This window comes from Mustelus asterias, chromosome 27 (assembly GCF_964213995.1).
Source record: "Mustelus asterias chromosome 27, sMusAst1.hap1.1, whole genome shotgun sequence".
NCBI classification, from domain to species: domain Eukaryota; kingdom Metazoa; phylum Chordata; class Chondrichthyes; order Carcharhiniformes; family Triakidae; genus Mustelus; species Mustelus asterias.
The window spans coordinates 6838900-6857239 of NC_135827.1; the positions used below are offsets into that span (position 1 = coordinate 6838900).

The 18340-nt window shown below is 45.4% G+C and overlaps 1 protein-coding gene across 2 annotated transcripts in view; it reads right to left on the bottom strand.

Moving 5' to 3' along the window:
- Positions 1-18340, bottom strand: part of dcps (decapping enzyme, scavenger) — a 70419-nt gene that overhangs the window by 9409 nt on the left and 42670 nt on the right. For both annotated transcript variants that reach the window (XM_078198818.1, XM_078198819.1), the window contains exon 3: positions 6946-7091. In XM_078198818.1, the coding sequence (XP_078054944.1) occupies positions 6946-7091 (146 nt within the window). The remainder of the gene's footprint in view (positions 1-6945; positions 7092-18340) is intronic.

Sequence of the window (18340 nt, forward strand, 5' to 3'; positions counted from 1 at the left end):
GGGTTCCTCAGTCAGGCACTGATGCCCAAGGATGAGGAACACTCCCCATGCCGCAAACAAACTCAACAGGGTTTCCTTGATGGTCTCCCACAAGACAAGTCCCAACTTGTCGCCAGTAAAACACCAGCAACAGCAGGATGAGACCCTCAAATGAGCATTAATGAGATGAGGGGGCAACAGGGCCCATCCTGGATCTCCTCCCCCTGATCACATGCTCCCTCCACCCCTTGTGTTGGGGGGGGGGGGGGCTACGTATCCCATTTGACAGCTCAAGACACAGGCCATTTTTAAATGGAAATTAGTTGTGATATGTGACTTGATTTACTCTCCTCCTACTGCTCACAAAGTGAACAGGATCAAGAGGATGCTGATTTAAGGTGGTTTTGACAACACAAAACAGAGGAAACATGAAGAAAAACGTTTTTTTTAACACAGCAACTGGTTAGGATCTGGAATGAGCTGCTTGAGAATGCGTTGGAGGCAGCTTCAATCTTGGCTTTCAGGAAAGGAATTGGATAATTACCTGAACAGAAAAGATTTACAGAACTATTGGTTAGAAAGGAAAGGAGCATGAGTTGCTGAGTTGTTCTTCCAGACAGCTGACATGGACACAATGGGCCAAATCACTCTATCATTTCAATCTCTGAAGCTATTGTGGAAGCAATAATACATCATCTTCTAAAGTAAAAGCACAATGCTAACTCTCTTCATCATCCCCCACACACAGTGATTTAGATCTAAATTAGAGTCTTCATTTCGCAGAATAGGAAATAGATTAAATGCTTTCCAGATCAGGAAGGTCACAGCTTCAGTCCCTGACCTGCTGAGGCCGTCACTGCACATTCTGCAATGCTGTCCAAATCTCTTTCTTATCCACAATCAGCGATCCCTCTTTCCCAGAACATTAAGTGAAAATTGAATGTGGATGGATGGCCGCTCTCCATGAATAAAAGAGGACAAAGCAAGGGGAGAAGTGAGAGTAACTGCCCTGGCCCCGGGGGGGGGGGGGGGGGGGGGGGGGGGGGTTTATCAGGTGCGGCCTCACCAACGCCCTATTTTTAGTTTTCAGTTTATTTATCAGTGTCATAAATAGGCTCACATTAACACTGTAATGAAGTTACTGTGAAAAGGCAGCACGGTAGCACAGTGGTTAGGGCGGCACGGTAGCACAGTGGTTAGCACTGCTGCTTCACAGCTCCAGGGTCCCGGGTTCGATTCCCGGCTCGGGTCACTGTCTGTGTGGAGTTTGCACATTCTCCTCGTGTCTGCGTGGTTTCCTCCGGGTGCTCCGGTTTCCTCCCACAGTCAAAGATGTGCGGGTTAGGTTGATTGGCCAGGTTAAAATTGTCCCTGAGATGCGTAGTTAGAGGGATTAGCGGATAAATATGTGGGGGTAGGGCCTGGGTGGGATTGTGGTCGGTGCAGACTCGATGGGCCGAATGGCCTCCTTCTGCACTGTAGGGTTTCTATGATTCTATGAAAATCCTCTAGTCACCACACTCCAACACCTGTTGAGTACACGGAGGGAGAATTTAGCATGGCCAATGCACCTAACCAGCACGTCTTTCGGACTGTGGGAGAAAACCAGAGCACCACGCAGTTACGGGAAGAACGTGCAGACCCCACACAGTGACCCAAGCGGGAATCAAACCCGGGTCCTTTGAGCTACGAGGCAGCAGTGCTAACCACGGTGCAGCAAAACATCCCTATCCCTACACTCAAATCCTCTCGCTATGAAGGCCAACATACCATTTGCCTTCTTTACTGTCTGCTGTACCTGCCGGCTTACTTTCAGCGACTGTGCACCAGGACACAAAGATCTCGCTGAGTAAACCCACTTGCAAGAGTTCCTCAGGACAGTGTCCGTGATGAAATCATCTTCAGCAGCATCAGATCTTACTCTCCATCATAAGATTAGAGAGGGGATGCTTCACCAATAATTTTACAGTGTTCGTCTCCATTTACAAGCCTGCTGATAATGTCTTGCACTTGCGTTACTTGTTGTTTGTGATCTGAAGCCTGAATATTGTCCAGGTCAGCCTACAAAAAGAACTGGACAAAAATCCAGGCTTCAGGTCACAGACGACAAGTAACTCAAATGCAAACATTCACATCGAACACGAAAAGGTCCAAACCACCTCACCTGAACGTTCAATAGTGTCTGCAACATCAGAACTCCCCACAACAACATCCTGAACTGAACCAACTGTGCCAGCACTGATTAGAAGGGCATGACAGGTTCCAAGGTCTCTCCGTCATTTACAAGTCGAAAATCATAGGGAATATTTATCACTTGCCCGGATGACTGCTGCTGCTGTAAAACACTGACGTTCAGCACCACCCAGGACACAGCACTTTGCCCGGTCAGCATCCCTGTCACTGAACTTCACCATCCGCTTCCCGCACATGTAGACTCACTGCAGCAAATCAAAAGCTTACTCTTCGACAGCTCTGCCAAGTACAGAAACGATGTACCAGGATGTTGCCTGGATTGGAAAGCATTGGCTATGAGGAGAGGTTGGAGAAACTTGGTTTCTTCTTGCTGGAACGACGGAGGTTGAGGGGCGACCTGATAGAAATCCACAAGATGATGAGGGGCATGGACAGAGTGGATAGTCAGAAGCTTTCTCCAGGGTGGAAGAGTCAACTAAAAGCAAATTACTGCGGATGCCGGAATCTGAAGCCAAAAGAGAAAATGCTGCTTTGTCAAAGCTGGAGCTTTGACAAAGTGTCACCTGGACTCGAAACGTCAGCTCTTTTCTCTCCTTACAGATGCAGCCAGACCTGCTGAGATTTTCCAGCATTTTCTCTTTTGGCGAAAGAGTCGATTACTAGGGGGTATAGGTTTAAGGTGCAAGGGGCAAGTTTAAAGGAGATGTACGAGGCAAGTCTTTTTTACACAGAGGGTGGTGGATGCCTGGAACTCGCTGCCGGGAGGGGCAGTGGAAGCAGATATGATAATGACTTTAAGGGCATCTTGATAAATACATGAATAGGATGGGAATGGAGGGATATGGTCCCTGGAAGGATAGGGAGTTTTAGTCCAGTTGGACAGCATGGTCGGTGCAGGCTTGGACGGTCGAAGGGCCTGTTCCTGTGCTGTAATTTTCTTTGTTCTTAGGCCGGAATCTTGTTACCTTTCACGCCGGCAGAATTTTCCCATCCCGCTGCAGCGAACGGTGATTTGACTGCGTGCCAAATTCTCCGACCTCGCGTCAGTAGGAGCGTGCATGAACAGCTGGTAAGATCACGCCCTTAGTGCCACCCAGGTAGAGAAGAGCAGCAAGGTCATGGGGCACCATCACCTTCAAGTTGCTTTTTAAGACACCCACTATCCTGACTTGGACATACACTTCCATTCCTTCAGTGTCGCTGGACACTTGGAATTACATCCTGAAAATAAATCTTTTTTAAAAAGTCTAGTCTCCTGCCAATATTCACTGGCAAACTGCATACGGTAAAGAATATTTGTTTGTGAAAGCAGCCCGGAGAGTTGCAGATTATCCTGGCACTATAATCCATTCTGAGTCAGATCTTCCAAGATAAGTGGGAAGAAAATGATGGGGAAAGATAGGGGCAAGAATGTATAATTTTATAGCAACTGATGAAACTGCTGAAAAATTATCACCATGTGACAGATTAGTGCTGGAATCATTTAAAGCAGTAATTTCAAAGGAGATTCTGTTTCAACCTCATGCTGTTGCCAAATTGGACTACAGCGTGGCTAGGGTCCAAAGCTTTGATATCCTCGGCAACCCTAACAGAAATAATTTCTGTAAATCAACACAACATACATACAACATGCTCACACACAGCAGAGGCGGTGGTTATGTAACTAGGTATTTCCGTGGCCTGGACTAACATCTGGAGTTATGAGCTCAAATTCCACCACACCAGCTGGGAACTTAAATTCAGTTAATTAAATAAATTCTGCAACTGAAGAGGAGTATGTGGAATTAAAAATGCAATAATGGTGATCATGAAACTATTGGATTATCATAAAACCCTTCTAGCTTATCAACAACAACTTGTATTTACATAGAAGCTAGAAGCAGGAGTCGGCCATTCGGCCCTTCACAGAATCCCTACAGAACAGAAGCAGGAGTCGGCCATTCGGCCCTTCACAGAATCCCTACAGAACAGAAGCAGGAGTCGGCCATTCGGCCCATCGAGCCTGCACTGACAACAAATCTACCCTATCCCTATAGCCCCACATATTTATCCTGCTAACCTCCCCAAATTAGGGTCAATTTAACATGGCCAATCAACATAACCCACACATCTTTAGACTATGGGAGGAAACCAGAGCACCCGGAGGAAATGCATGCAGACATGGGGAGAACGTGCAGACTCCACATAGACAGTGACCCAAGCCAGGAATCGAACCCAGATTCCTGGTGCTGTGAAGCAGCAGTGCTAACCACTGTGCCACCGTGTCAAACCTGCTCCGCCATTCATTTTGACTAAGACTGATCATCAAATTCAATATCCTGATCCCCCTTCCCCCCCCGCCCCCCCCACCATAGCCCTTGATCCCTTTAACCCCAAGAACTATATCTAATTTCTTCTGGAAATCAGAAATTTTAGCTTCAACGACTTTCTGTGGTAGTGAATTCAACACATTCACCACCCACTGGGCAAAGAAATTTCTCCTCACCTCTGTTCTAAAAGGTTTACCCATTATCCTCAAACAATGACCCCTAGTTCTGGATTCCTGTACCATTGGGAACATTCTTTCTGAATCTACCCTGTCGAACCCTTTTAGAATTTTATAAGTTTCTATGAGATCCCCTCTCGCTCTTCTAAACTCCAGTGAATATCCTCCCAACCGACTTAGTCTCTCCTCATATGACAGACCTGCCATCCCAGGAATCAGCCGGGTAAACCTTCGCTGGACTCCTTCTATAGCAAGGACATCCTTCCTCAGATAAGGACACCAAAACTACACACAATACTCCAGGTGTGGCCTCACCAACGCCCTATTTTTAGTTTTCAGTTTATTTATCAGTGTCACAAATAGGCTCACATTAACACTGTAATGAAGTTACTGTGAAAATCCTCTAGTCACCACACTCCAGCACCTGTTGAGTACACGGAGGGAGAATTTAGCATGGCCAATGCACCTAACCAGCACGTCTTTCGAACTGTGGGAGAAAACCAGAGCACCACGCAGTTACGGGAAGAACGTGCAGACCCCACACAGTGACCCAAGCCGGGAATCAAACCCGGGTCCTTTGAGCTACGAGGCAGCAGTGCTAACCACGGTGCAGCAAAACATCCCTATCCCTACACTCAAATCCTCTCGCTATGAAGGCCAACATACCATTTGCCTTCTTTACTGTCTGCTGTACCTGCGCACTTACTTTCAGCGACTGGTGCACCAGGACACAAAGATCTCGCTGAGTATCCACCTCTCTCAATTTACACTAATTTAAGTAATAATCTGTCTTCCTATCATTAAATGTGGATAACCTCACATTTATCACATTATTATAGTCTTTACCATTTAAAATACATCCCAGGGCACTCTCAATGACACAATGAAAAATAACTAGAGGCAAAAAGCAAAGAATGGAATGTAGGAAGCTCAACTAAACATTATCAATAAAGTGGGTTTTAAGGAAAGTGGTTAAAAGGCAGAAGCTGTTATGGAGGAAATTCTAGAATATGGAGGCAAGTTGGCTGAACACATTGGACGCCAATGGCGGGGTGAACGGGGTTAGGGGTGACAGAGAGTTGGAGGAGGTTATGGAGATAGGCAAGGACAAGGTCATGAAGCAATTTAAACATGAAGATGAGAATTTTAAACTCAACGTGTTGGGGCAGCTAAAGCCAAGGTAGATCAGCGAGAATAGTTTAAAGTTTATTTGTGTGGGAGGAAACCGGAGCACCCGGAGGAAACCCAATGCAGACATGGGGAGAACGTGCGAACTCCACACAGACAGTGACCGAAGTTGGGAATCGAACCCGGGTCCCCTGGTGCTGTGAGGCAGCAGCACTAACCACTGTGCCACCACGGTGCCCCAGCACAGGGACCAGGACGAGAATAGGGACCATGTCTGAATGCAGCTTGATGCAATGAAAGATACAGGCAGCTGTGTTTTGGATTAGCTAATTATCATAGGGGGTGAAAGATGTGAGGCTTGGCCAGGCAAACATTCGAATAATTGAAAGTAAAACAGTAAATTGGAAATCTGAAATAGAACAGCAAGTGATGGAAATACTCAGCAGGTTAGACATCAGATCAACGACCTCTGGAGTAGTTGAGTTCAGCAGTGTCAAAGGCCTGGATAAAGGTTTCATTGAGGCATACGAACATATGAATTATGGCGGGAAGTGTTGGAAATGGATCATGTGAAGGGGAGGGAGGGGGTAGAAATCAGAAGCAAAATCAATACATTTTTCCAGGTCCAGATAAGAGCTTGAAGTGGCACCAATAGAGTCATCAATGTAACAAAAAAATAATTGTAGGAGCGGACCCGAGTAGGACTGGAACAAGGAATGTCCCACAAAATGACTGACATAACTGGGCCCGAAGGGTACCCATAGCCACACCTTTTATTTGCAGGAAGTGAGAGAAGTCAAAGGAGAAATTGTTCAATGAGAGAATAAGCTCAGACAGAGGAGAGTGATGGTGAATGGGGATCGTTCAGGTCTTTACTCAAGGAGCCGGTGGGTGCTCAGACCCTCCTGGTGAGGGATGGAGGGTGTAGAGGGATTGGACATCCAGACTGAAGAGGAGGCAGTTAGGGCCAGGAAACTGGAAACTGTTGATTGACATAGGGCATCAGAGGAATTGTGAATGTAATTGGGGAAGACTGGACAAAGGGAGAGGGAATGTAGTCAAGATAGGAAGAAAACCTGCCTGTATACTCACCTCTTAGAGAGCCTCCCCCCACCAAAAAGAAAAGAGTGGAAAGGGGAATAAATTGAAGTGCACAATACCTGAAGACTAAGGGCTTGAGACTGAAGGTAAGGGCTGGTGATGGTTTTGTAGTCATCTGCTGTTTCGGTAATGAGATACATTTCTTGCTTCAGATACTTCTTGATGTGTTTCTCTGTAGCTGGATATACCACAGTGGTCTTTATCTCTGTGAAGGAATGAACACTTTATCTTAGAAATAATGAAGTTTTAAAAAGAAATCCTGGACATCATCTATTGTTGTTTCCTATGTTACGCTTGTTCGATCAGCACGAACAGCGCCCCGCCCACCACTTGACAAGTACCAGCGGCAGTGTGGTAAGGCCCTTAAGTGAGCATGAATTGAGGTGGGGAAGACCTTCCACAAGCCTTCCTGTTCCGGGCTTCATCGGGCCAGAGGTAAGGAAGCAGTGGGGTCCACGCGCAGCCCCACCACCAAACTCGATGGGAGGGCATTAAATTCTGCCCTCAAGCCTGCAACAATTTCATAGAACTAGGAGGTACAGAAAAGACCAACGTTAAACTCTATTGATCACACGGCAGTATCTGCTTGTCCAGAATACAATGGCTGTGCTAGAATGATTGATACAGCACGGAAACAGGTCATTTGATTCAGCAAGACGATGTTTTTAATTCTGATGTGCTTCTTAATCTAGCCCCTTTCCTGCTCACTCCCCATATCTCAGGTGATCTAAACTCAGTCATATTCTCCTCCCACACCCTTTTGTATCCCAGCTAGTCTAATTTCTCTTTCTTCTTTGCTCCATGTGCCTTTTAATATCCCCACCTAGTCTTATTTCCCTCTTCTGCTGTTTCTGATTAACTCATTCCTTTTCAAAAGAAATGTGCATTCAATAATCTGTGGTAGGAGTTTTCATGTTTGAACTACCCTTCACGTTAAGAAACTTCATCCATCTTCCATCTGAATTGCTTTAAGACCGTCAACTTATGCCTTTCTATCACCATTTCATTGACCAATGAAACAATTGATCATTATTAATCACTCATCAAACAGCGAATGACTAAAGGTGGTCTGCCTGCAACTTAAAAGCTCCAACATTTATTCTCTCCCCCGCCCCCCCAGAAAAAAAACCCACCTTTTGATAGGGGTGGTTTTAATTTTTGCTGCTGATTCGTTTCTAAAGCCTGGAGCATGAGTCTTATTAAATTGTTGTAGGGTTGTAGCCACTTGATTTGTGCTGGCCTCACTTTGTTTGCATCTCATGATGTCCATTTTAAAAATTCAATCATGAGATGTAAAGTTATTGCCCATCCCTAATTGCCTTTGAGAAGATGGTGTTGTCCTCTTGAACCGTTGCAGTCCATGCAGTGGAGGCTGAGGGGTGACCTGATAGAATTTTATAAAATTCTGAGGTATAGATAGGGTGAACAGTTGGAACCTTTTTCCCAGGGCAGAAATGACAATTACAAAGGGGCACAAGTTCAAGATAAGGGGGGAAAGGTTCAGTGGAGATGTGCGGGGAAAGTTTCTTTTACACAGAGGGCGGTGGGGGCCTGGAATGCACTGCCAAGTGAGGTGGTTGAGGCAGTTACATTAGCCACATTTAAGACTTATCTTAGAACCATAGAAAATTACAGCTCAGAAACAGGCCTTTTGGCCCTTCTTGTCTGTGCCGAACCATTCTTTGCTTAGTCCCACTGACCTGCACTTGGACCATATCCCTCCACACCCCTCTCATCCATGTACCTGTCCAAGTTTTTCTTAAATGTTAAAAATGACCCCGCATTTACCACTTTATCCGGCAGCTCATTCCACACTCCCACCACTCTCTGCGTGAAGAAGCCCCCCTAATATTCCCTTTAAACTTTTCTCCTTTCACCCTTAACCCATGCCCTCTGGTTTTTTTCTCCCCTAGCCTCAGTGGAAAAAGCCTGCTTGCATTCACTCTATCTATACCCATCAAAATCTTATACACCTCTATCAAATCTCCCCTCATTCTTCTACGCTCCAGGGAATAAAGTCCCAATCTATTCAATCTCTCTCTGTAACTCAGCTTCTCAAGTCCCGGCAACATTCTTGTGAACCTTCTCTGCACTCTTTCAACCTTATTTACATCCTTCCTGTAACTAGGTGACTAAAACTGTACACAATACTCTAAATTCGGCCTCACCAATGCCTTATATAACCTTACCATAACACTCCAACTTTTATATTCGATACTCCAATTTATAAAGGCCAATGTACCAAAGGCACTCTTTACGACCCTATCCACCTGTGACGTCACTTTTAAGGAATTCTGTACCTGTATTCCCAGATCCCTCTGTTCAACTGCACTCTTCAGAGTCCTACCATTTACCCTGTACGTTCTACTTTGGTTTGTCCTTCCAAAGTGCAATATCTCACACTTGTCTGCGTCAAATTCCATTTGCCATTTTTTCAGCCCATCTTGATAGACATATGAACAAACGGGGAATAGAGGGATATAAGCGGTTGGTCTAGATAGGTAAACGTGATCGGCGTAGGCTTGGAGGGCCGAAGGACTTGTTCCTGTTCTTTGCAGATACACCCGCGGTGCTGTTTGGAAAGAACTTTCAAGTTTTTGACCCACAACAGTAAAGGAATAGCAATCAATTTCCCAATCAGATAGTGTGTCACTGAGCTCCAAAATGAAGGTGGAGGTGTTCCCCTTTACCTGCTGCCCTAGTTACTCTAGGTGGCAGAGATTGCAGGTTTGGAAAGTGCTGTTGAAGAAGTCTCGGCAAGTTGCTGCAGCTCATCTTGTGGATGGTACACAGTGTGCTGCGGTGGACAAAGTGAATGTTTTAGGGTGGATGGGGTGCCAATAAATGAGCTGCTTTGTCCAGGATTTTGTTTTCATTCTTTGATGGGATGTGGCAAGACTAGCATTTGTTGCCCATCCCTAATTCCCTTGAACTGAGCGGCTTGCGAGGCCATTTCAGAGGGCAGTTAAGAGTCAATTGCATTGCTGTGAATCTGAGTCACATGTAGGCCAGACCAGGTAAGGACGGCAGATTTTCTTCCTTAGTGAACCACAGGATTTTTAAACAACATTCAAAGATAGTTTCATTGTCACTGTTGCAGAGTCTAGCTTTCAATTCCAGATGTTTTTGATTATTTGAATTTAAATACCACAAGCTGCCATGGTGGGATTTGAACCTATGTCCTCAGAGCATTAGCCTGGGTCTCTGAATTACTAGTCCAGTGACAATACCACTACACCATTATCTGTCCCAACACCATCTCTTCTTCAGTGTTGCTCACTCAGGCAACTGGAGAGAATTCCAGCTCACTCCTGTATTGTGCCTTCTAGGAGGCAGTCAGAATTTGTGGAGTCAGGAGGAGATTTTGCAGATAGCGATGAGGACCATCAGAGGATACAGATTAGTTGGAGACTTGGGCGGAGAGGTGGCAGATGGAGTTTAATCCGGACAAATTTTGGAAGGTCGACCCCAAATAGGAGATATACAGTAAATGGCAGAACCCTTCATAGTATTGATAGGCAAAGGGATCTGGGTGTACAGGTACACAGGTCACTGAAAGTGGCAATGCAGGTGAAGAAGGTAGTCAAGAAGGCATACAGCATGCTTGCCTTCATCGGCCAGGGCATTGAGTTTAAAAATTGGCAAGCCATGTTGCAGCTTTATAGAACAGTACTTAGTTAGGCCACACTTGGAATATAGTGTTCAATTCTGGTCGCCACACTACCAGAAGGATGTGGAGGTTTTGGAGAGGGTACAGAAAAGATTTACCAGGATGTTGCCTGGTATGGAGGGCATCAGCTGAGGAGAGGTTGGAGAAACTTGGTTTGTTCTCACTGGAACGACGGGGGTTGAAGGGTGACCTGATAGAAGTCTCCAAGACCATGAAAGGTATGGACAGAGTGGATAGTCAGAAGCTTTTTCCCAGGGTGGAGGGGTCAATTACTCGGGGGCACAGGTTTAAGGTGCGGGGGGAAAGGTTTAAAGGAGATGTACGAGGCAGAGTTTTTACACAGAGAGTAGTGGGTGCCTGGAACTCGTTGCCGGGGGAGGTAGTGGAAGCAGATACGATAGTGACTTTTAAGGGGCGTCTTGACAAATACATGAATAGGATGGGAATAGAGGGATATGGTCCCCAGAAGGGTAGGGGGTTTTAGTTCAGTTGGGTAGATTGGTCGGTGCAGGCTTGGAGGGCCGAAGGGCCTGTTCTTGTGCTGTAATTTTCTTTGTTCTTTGAGAGTTACTTGCTGGCGAATTCCTAGCCTTAGAGTCACAGTACTTACGAGAAATGCAGCCAACATTTAAAAATACGAAATCATTATGTTTCTCAACTACTTCCTGGCTGCAATCCCATGAAAACCAAATCAGTTATAATTGAAACTGGTGACCAAAAAGATCATCCTTTACAGATTAAGCAGCTAAAAATAAAACTGCAATCAGAAATGAGTCCATAAAATGCTGAAAATAGACAGCAGGGCAGTCAGCATCTGCAAAGAGATAAAGCAGGTTGTGGCATTTCAGGCATGGTGTCCTTCATCATTGTGGAGGAAGCACTGGTTTTGAATAACACAGCGTGATAGAAATCAGTTATCTCATGTCTGCAGGTTCATAATCAGTGTTGCGCTAAACAAGCTACATCCGGAATAGACCCAGAAGATCAAAACCAGGAATCAGCAGCTAGGTCACCAGCAGCAGAATTGTATACGTTCACAATCTCTCACTTAATGGCCTGCACATCCCTCACTCCTCCATCACCATTGTGCCAGGTAACCAACACTGGCTCCACAAAGAATGTACAGACCATTCCAGGGGCAACATTAGGTGGACCTAAAAATGAGATGCCAACCTGGTGAAGTTACACACAGCACTACATGCCTGCTAACAGCGCAAACAACATACTATAGACATAGTTAAGCGATCCCACAATCAACGGATAAAATCAAAGTCTTGCAATAGGCGGCATGGTGGCACAGTGGTTAGCATTGCTGCCTCACAGCGCCAAGGACCCAGGTTCAATTCCCGGCTTGGGTCACTGTCTGTGCGGAGTCTGCACGTTCTCCCCGTGTCTGCGTGGGTTTCCTTCGGATGCTCCGGTTTCCTCCCACAGTCCGAAAGACATGCTGGTTAGGGTGCATTGGCCGTGCTAAATTCTGCCTCAGTGTAACCCGAACAGGCGCCGGAGTGTGGCGACTCAGGGATTTTCACAGTAACTTCATTGCAATGGTAATGTAAGCCTACTTGTGACACTAATAAATAAACTTAAACTTAATATTCAGTTGTAAATATTGGTGGACAATTAAACAAATAACTGGTGGAGGAGGCACCAGAAACATTTCCATTTTCAATTCCACTGGGTCGAGGACAGATCTGTCCTGGGTAAAATAGAATCAAAGCTTGTCAGGAAAAACTGTAATTGAACATGGAGCTGTTTTTAAAGCTGAGATGGTTTAGATACAATCTAGGTACATTTACACAAGAGAGAAAAGTAGGGCAAACGAGCTGGAGTGCTCTGGATAACAAAAGAGTTGGGTGGTAAGATGAAGCAGAACTGGGGTACATATGACAGATGCCAGGTTGATAACTGAAGTCAGAGCCAAGCTGAATGTAGAAAATTTAGAGAGGAAGTTTAAAAGAAAGTGAGGCAAAGACAGAATATGAGCTGGCAGGAATGGGAATCCAAAAGTCTTCTAGATGTATGGACCTGGGTAGTAACTAAAAGCAAAATACTGTGAATGCTGGAATGTGAAACAAAAACAGAACATGCTGGAGAATCTCAGCAAGTCTGACAGCATCTGTAGAGAGAGACCAGAGCCAACGTTCCGGATGCTCCTTTAGCAGAGCTCACCAACTGCCATTATGGAATTTGAATCCATGCCTCCAGACGATTAGTCTGGGCCTCTGGATTGCTGGTTCAGTGATCTGCCACAACAGCATCGTCTTCCCTGAATGTGTATGAATAACTGAAGGCGGACAGGTAGCTGGGCAGTTTGAGAAAGTGGCTAAAAAAAGGCATTTGGATTCTTTGCGCTATAAACAGAGGCAGAGGACAAATGCAAGGAAATCATGATGAAACATGTGAAACGCTGGCAAGGCCTCAACTGGAGTATTGTGAACAATCTGGGATAGAAGGATGTGAAGGCTTTAAAGAGGGGGGGGGCAGAAAACATTTATGAGAATGGTTCCAGAGATGAGGGACTTCACCATTACGTGGATAGATTGGAGAAGCTAGGGTTGTTCTCTTTAAAGAAAAGACTGAGAGGAAGTTTGGTAGAAGTGTTCAAAATAATGAGCGGGGTAGGTGGAAAGAAACCGTTCCCATTGTCAGAAGAGTCAAGGAAAGATCCAAAGGTGACATGAAGAAAAATGTGTTTTACACAGCGAATGATTACCATCTAGAATGCAATGCCTGAAAAGAGCGGTTGACGCAGATTCAATAGTGGCTTTCAAAAGAGAATTGGGTAATTGTCTAAAGGAAAAAAAATTAGTAAAGTTTATTAATTAGTCACAAGCAGGCTTACATTAACACTGCAATGAAGTTACTGTGAAAATCCCCTAGTCGCCACACTCCAGCGCCTGTTTGGGTACACTGAGGGAGAATTTAACATGGCCAAAGCAACTAACCAGCACGTCTTTTGAACTGTGGGAGGAAACCGGAGCACCCGGAGGAAACCCACGCAGGCACAGGGCGAACGTGCAGACTCCACACAGACAGTGAACCAAGCCAGGAATCGAACCTGGGTCCATGGCGCTGTGAAGCAGCAGTGCTAGACACTGTGCCAAATTTTGGGTCTATGGGGAAAGGGTGAGGGAGTGGGATTAACTAAATTGCTCTTGCAGAGAGCCAGCATGGACTCAATGAGCTGAACAGCCTTCTTCAGTGCTGTTGGCATTCAATAATAAATCCTGTATCTATAAAACCCAACATGGCAAGTTACTACCCCATCAGCCTGCTCCAAGTCATCAGACTTCAGCCTGACAAAGACAGAAGGGTTGAATTCTGGAGTTGGAGCATGACTGTCCTTGACAACAAAGCAGTAAATGACACTATGGACAATTAGGAACTCTTACGTTAGTGGGGCTTGGGGGAAGCCACCAGTGGCTGGAAAAATACTTAGCATGAAGGAAGAGGTTGAAACCAATTACCTTCAGCCCCATGACATTACGACACAATTCATCAGGCCAGCTTCCTGGTCTCAATAGGTTTGTCAATGGCGTTCTCTCCAGCATAAGGTCTGGAGCAGGGCTGTGTATTGCACATTATCCCCTGATAATGAAGCAGTCTATGCCCAGATGTAACAAAATCTGGACAACATCTGGACTTGAACTGATAGGTGCAAGCAACATTTGCACTACACAAGTGGCAGTTAATGACCATTTCCAACAAGAGGGTAACTATCTCTAGACTTGACCCCTAGCCAATCTCCCATATACCATCCTTCAATAGCATGAGATCATCCTTCGAGTTTGGGTGACCCTTCGTCAAAGTTAAAGGTAAACAAAGTAGGATGAGATTTATACTGTAAAGGTGGACGGGTTGTGTAATTGACCAAGATGTCACAGACATAACTAATTCTCCTTGATATTTAATGGCAGTCCCATTGAATATACCTCCATTATCCAGATACTCAATGGGTCAGCAGTATAAATGTCATTAGCAGTGAGTGGCTCACTTCCAAAGTCTCTCCACATAAGTCAAATCAGATACAACAACACTCAAGAAACTGAACAACACAACTACAATAATATTCATTATAATTGGCCTTTCACAGAATAAAACATCCCAGGGGGCTTCACAGGATTATTATAAATCAAAATTAGACTCCAAGTCCATACTATGACAGATGGTCAAAAGCTTGGCCGATGAGGGAGGTTTAAGTGTGTGTCTTAAAGGAAGAAAGAGAGGTGGAGAGTCAGAAAGGTTCAGGGAGGGAATTCCTGAACTTAGGGCCCAGGCAGCAGAAGGTATGGCCACCAATTGTGGAGCAATTAAAATCTGAGATGCCCAAGAGTCCAGAATTAGATGAGCTCCGATTTCCCAGAGATTGTGAGATGGAGGAAATTAGAGTTGGGAGGAGGAAGGGGAGAGCCATGAAGGTTCTTGAAACAAGATGAGAATTTTAAAATCAAGGTGTGCTTGACTGGGAGCCAATGCAGGTCAGCAAACTTGGGGATGACACTATGGACCACTGGTAACTCTTACACTAGTGGGGTTTGGGGGAAGTCTCCAGTGGCTAGAAAAATACTTGGCAGTGGGGGAATGGCACAGTGGTTAGTGCTGCTGCCTCACAGTGCCAGGGACCCAGGTTCAATTCCAGCCTCGGGTCACTGTCTGTGTGGAGTTTGCACATTCTCCCTGTGTCATTGTGTGGGTTTCCTCCGGGTGCTCCGGTTTCCTCCCACACTCTAAAGTTGTGCAGGTTAGGTTGATTGGCCAATGCTAAATTGCTCCTTATGGTCAGGGGGATTAGCAGGGTAAATGTGTGGGATTACGGGGATAGGGCCTGGGTGGGATTGCTGTCGGTGCAGACCTGATGGGCCAAATGGCCTCCTTCTACACTGTAGGGATTCTATAAAGACACAGGCAGCAGAGCTTTGGATGATCTCATGCTTTTGAAGGATGGTATATGGGAGGTTGGCTAGGGGTCAAGTCTAGAGATGACAAAGGGTTTCAGCAATGGATGAGTTGAAGCAGCGGCAAAGTCAGGGTGTGTCACAGAGGTGCAACTAAGTGGTCTTGGCAATGACATGACGATGTGGTCGAGAGCTAATCTCGTCATCCCAGACAATGGCTTCAGTCTTCCCAATATTTAAATGCTGTCTATCCAGTACTGGACATAGGGCAGTCAGTGGAGGATCGGAGAGAAATGGTGGTCAGGTAGAGCTGGTTGCCGTCAGCCTACTTGGAAAGTGTAAAGGTGAACTTTAGGATGAAGTCACTATGGTGCAGCATGAAGCTGAGAAATAGGAAGCGGCCAAAGATAGATCCACGGCATGGACAGTGAAGGAACTTTGGATGAGGCTAAATTCATTTAAAACAACATCCAACTGGAGATCAATACACAAGTTTTCCTGAAGGAAATGCATCCATAGTAGGTTTCGCGTATTTGGAAAGAAACTCCTCTGATTTCACCCTGGATAGGGGCTTTTGAATTTAGCCAGATTTTTAACATGTTGCAACATGACAGACTGGTTATAAAAAAGCCCAGGGGAATGTAGCGAGCCGGATACAAAATTGGCTCAGTTGCAAGGAACAAAGGCTAGTGTTGATGGATGTTTTTGTGACCCGATGGCCGTTCCCAGCTGGGGTCCGCAGGGCTCACTAGTTTCTCCCTGATTTTTTGTGATATATATTAATGACTTGGATGTAAATGGAAGGGAAATGATCAAGAAGTTTGTAGATGACACAAAAACTGGCCACGTGGTAGATAGTGAGGAGGATTGCTGTGGACTGCAGGTGGCTTTCAATGGACTGCTCAGGTGGGCCAAAAAGCCAAATAGAATTCAACCCAGAGACAGCAGAGAGCAGCATCGACACAGATAAATATATTGGAGCCTATTTGAAAGATGAGTAGGCTTGGATGAGATCATTTACTGACCTCTGGCCATTATCCAATGCCTACTGGCACTTTCTACAAAGGAAGCCGTGATAATGGGCAGACAGAAGGGAAATGCCTCAGCACTGAAATTTACATAGGGGATGCTGATTGGGCTGTCCCAGGAGGAGTGAAGTCCAAGTTGGGACCCTGAGGTGACAGGAGGCATTTGCCTTGTTCCCTGTACACAAACCCGCAACATTTTAGGCAGGATCACAGAGAATACAACCTCTGATTCTTAATTGGCCACGACCTTATTAAAATACCACATCACCTGATCATTAAATATCTAACCTCTACAATACAACAAGCTTGATTTTTTTTTGTCTTCATGTTATGCAATTCTCTAGTGGCCCATATCAGGTAGGTCCTCTTTATTTAGCTTGGCCATGGTTTTGACATGACTTTTCAGATCTGTGATCTTCGATTGACTGAAAATAATCATAGGGGGAGGCCATTTGGCCCATTGAGCCTGCGCCGACAACAATCCCACCCAGCACCTAGCCCCGTAACCTCATGTATTTACCCTGCGAGTCCCCCTGACACTAAGGGGTGATTTAACATGGCCAGTTAACCTAACCTGCACATCTTTGGAGTGTGGGAAGAAACCCGAGTACCTGGAGGAAACCCACGCAGACACGGGAAGAATATGCAAATTCCACAGAGACTGTCACCTGAGGCTGGAATAGAACTCAGGTCCCTGGCGCTGTGAGGCAGCAGTGCCACCCAAACTGATATGGTTACTTTTTCAGCTCATTAGCAGCTGAAGGCTTGGTATATTGCTCCTATTTCCAAAGTAGATGAAGTGTGGGAGGCAAAGAGCGAGGAGTAACCTGTTCGCAACTAAACGTTACAGGTAAAATAATGTCAGTGAAAGGGCCATATAAAAGCCAAGTAAAATAGAATAGAGAGAGAGGCAGGCAAGAGGAGGGATTAGAAGCAATTGGATAAAAGAAAGAAGGCAGGGCAAACATAATTAGCCTTCAGCATTCAGAATAAACTTCATGGTTTAGTTCAAGAGTTAAAAATGCTAAACTCAAAGCAGCTGCCCAAGAAGTATGTTATGTTATTCATTAATTACCCAGCTGCAAGGAAGTGAAAGTGTCAACAGGTCATTTGAGAATTATGTGGTTTTTTTCCTGAATATTGTTTTCAAATTTATTCATTTCATAAATTTATGAACTGAAATTCCTGAATTCAAGATTGTGCTTTGCTCCTGGAATGTCACTAATAACCTCCGTGGTAACGTGCTGAGGAGTGAACAGCTGGCCCCTGTCAGATCCAACCACAGTATCTTCCTCCCCATCCCTCCACCCTTTAATTGGCCCCCCTGCCATCTTACATGCCATTCAGGTCTACTGCACAGCTTCACTTACTCCTTCTCCTTCACCCGCCAAATTAATTGCGGCCCTTCTGCTTAATATAGTGCTCGTATACAGAAGCGTGAAAATAGTTTGATTGAAAAGTGATGGGGCTGAAGTAAACATACCAACATTGAGTAAACTGTCTAATTCCACAATAACTTTGCTTCATTCCATCACAGACACTTTGGGCGGAATTTTACCGGCATGTCCTCCCGAGGTTCTTACAATCCCGCCCGAGGCCAACGGAGAAAGCCGTTCTCCGAACCGCGCCCGCCCCCTGAATCGCGGCGGGCGTGGCTGGTAAAATTCCGGCCATCAGTTCACTTTCTGTATCGGACTGTCCTTTCATCTACAGCAATATGACACCTGACCAGCTTCATGTATTTGGTGGGAATCCTGTGTGTGAGATTGAGAATTCTTGCAGGTATCGCACAGCAATCAGACTGCTGCAGGTTCCACATTCCAGCAGAACTTTTTTCATTTGTATGGCTGGGGAAGTG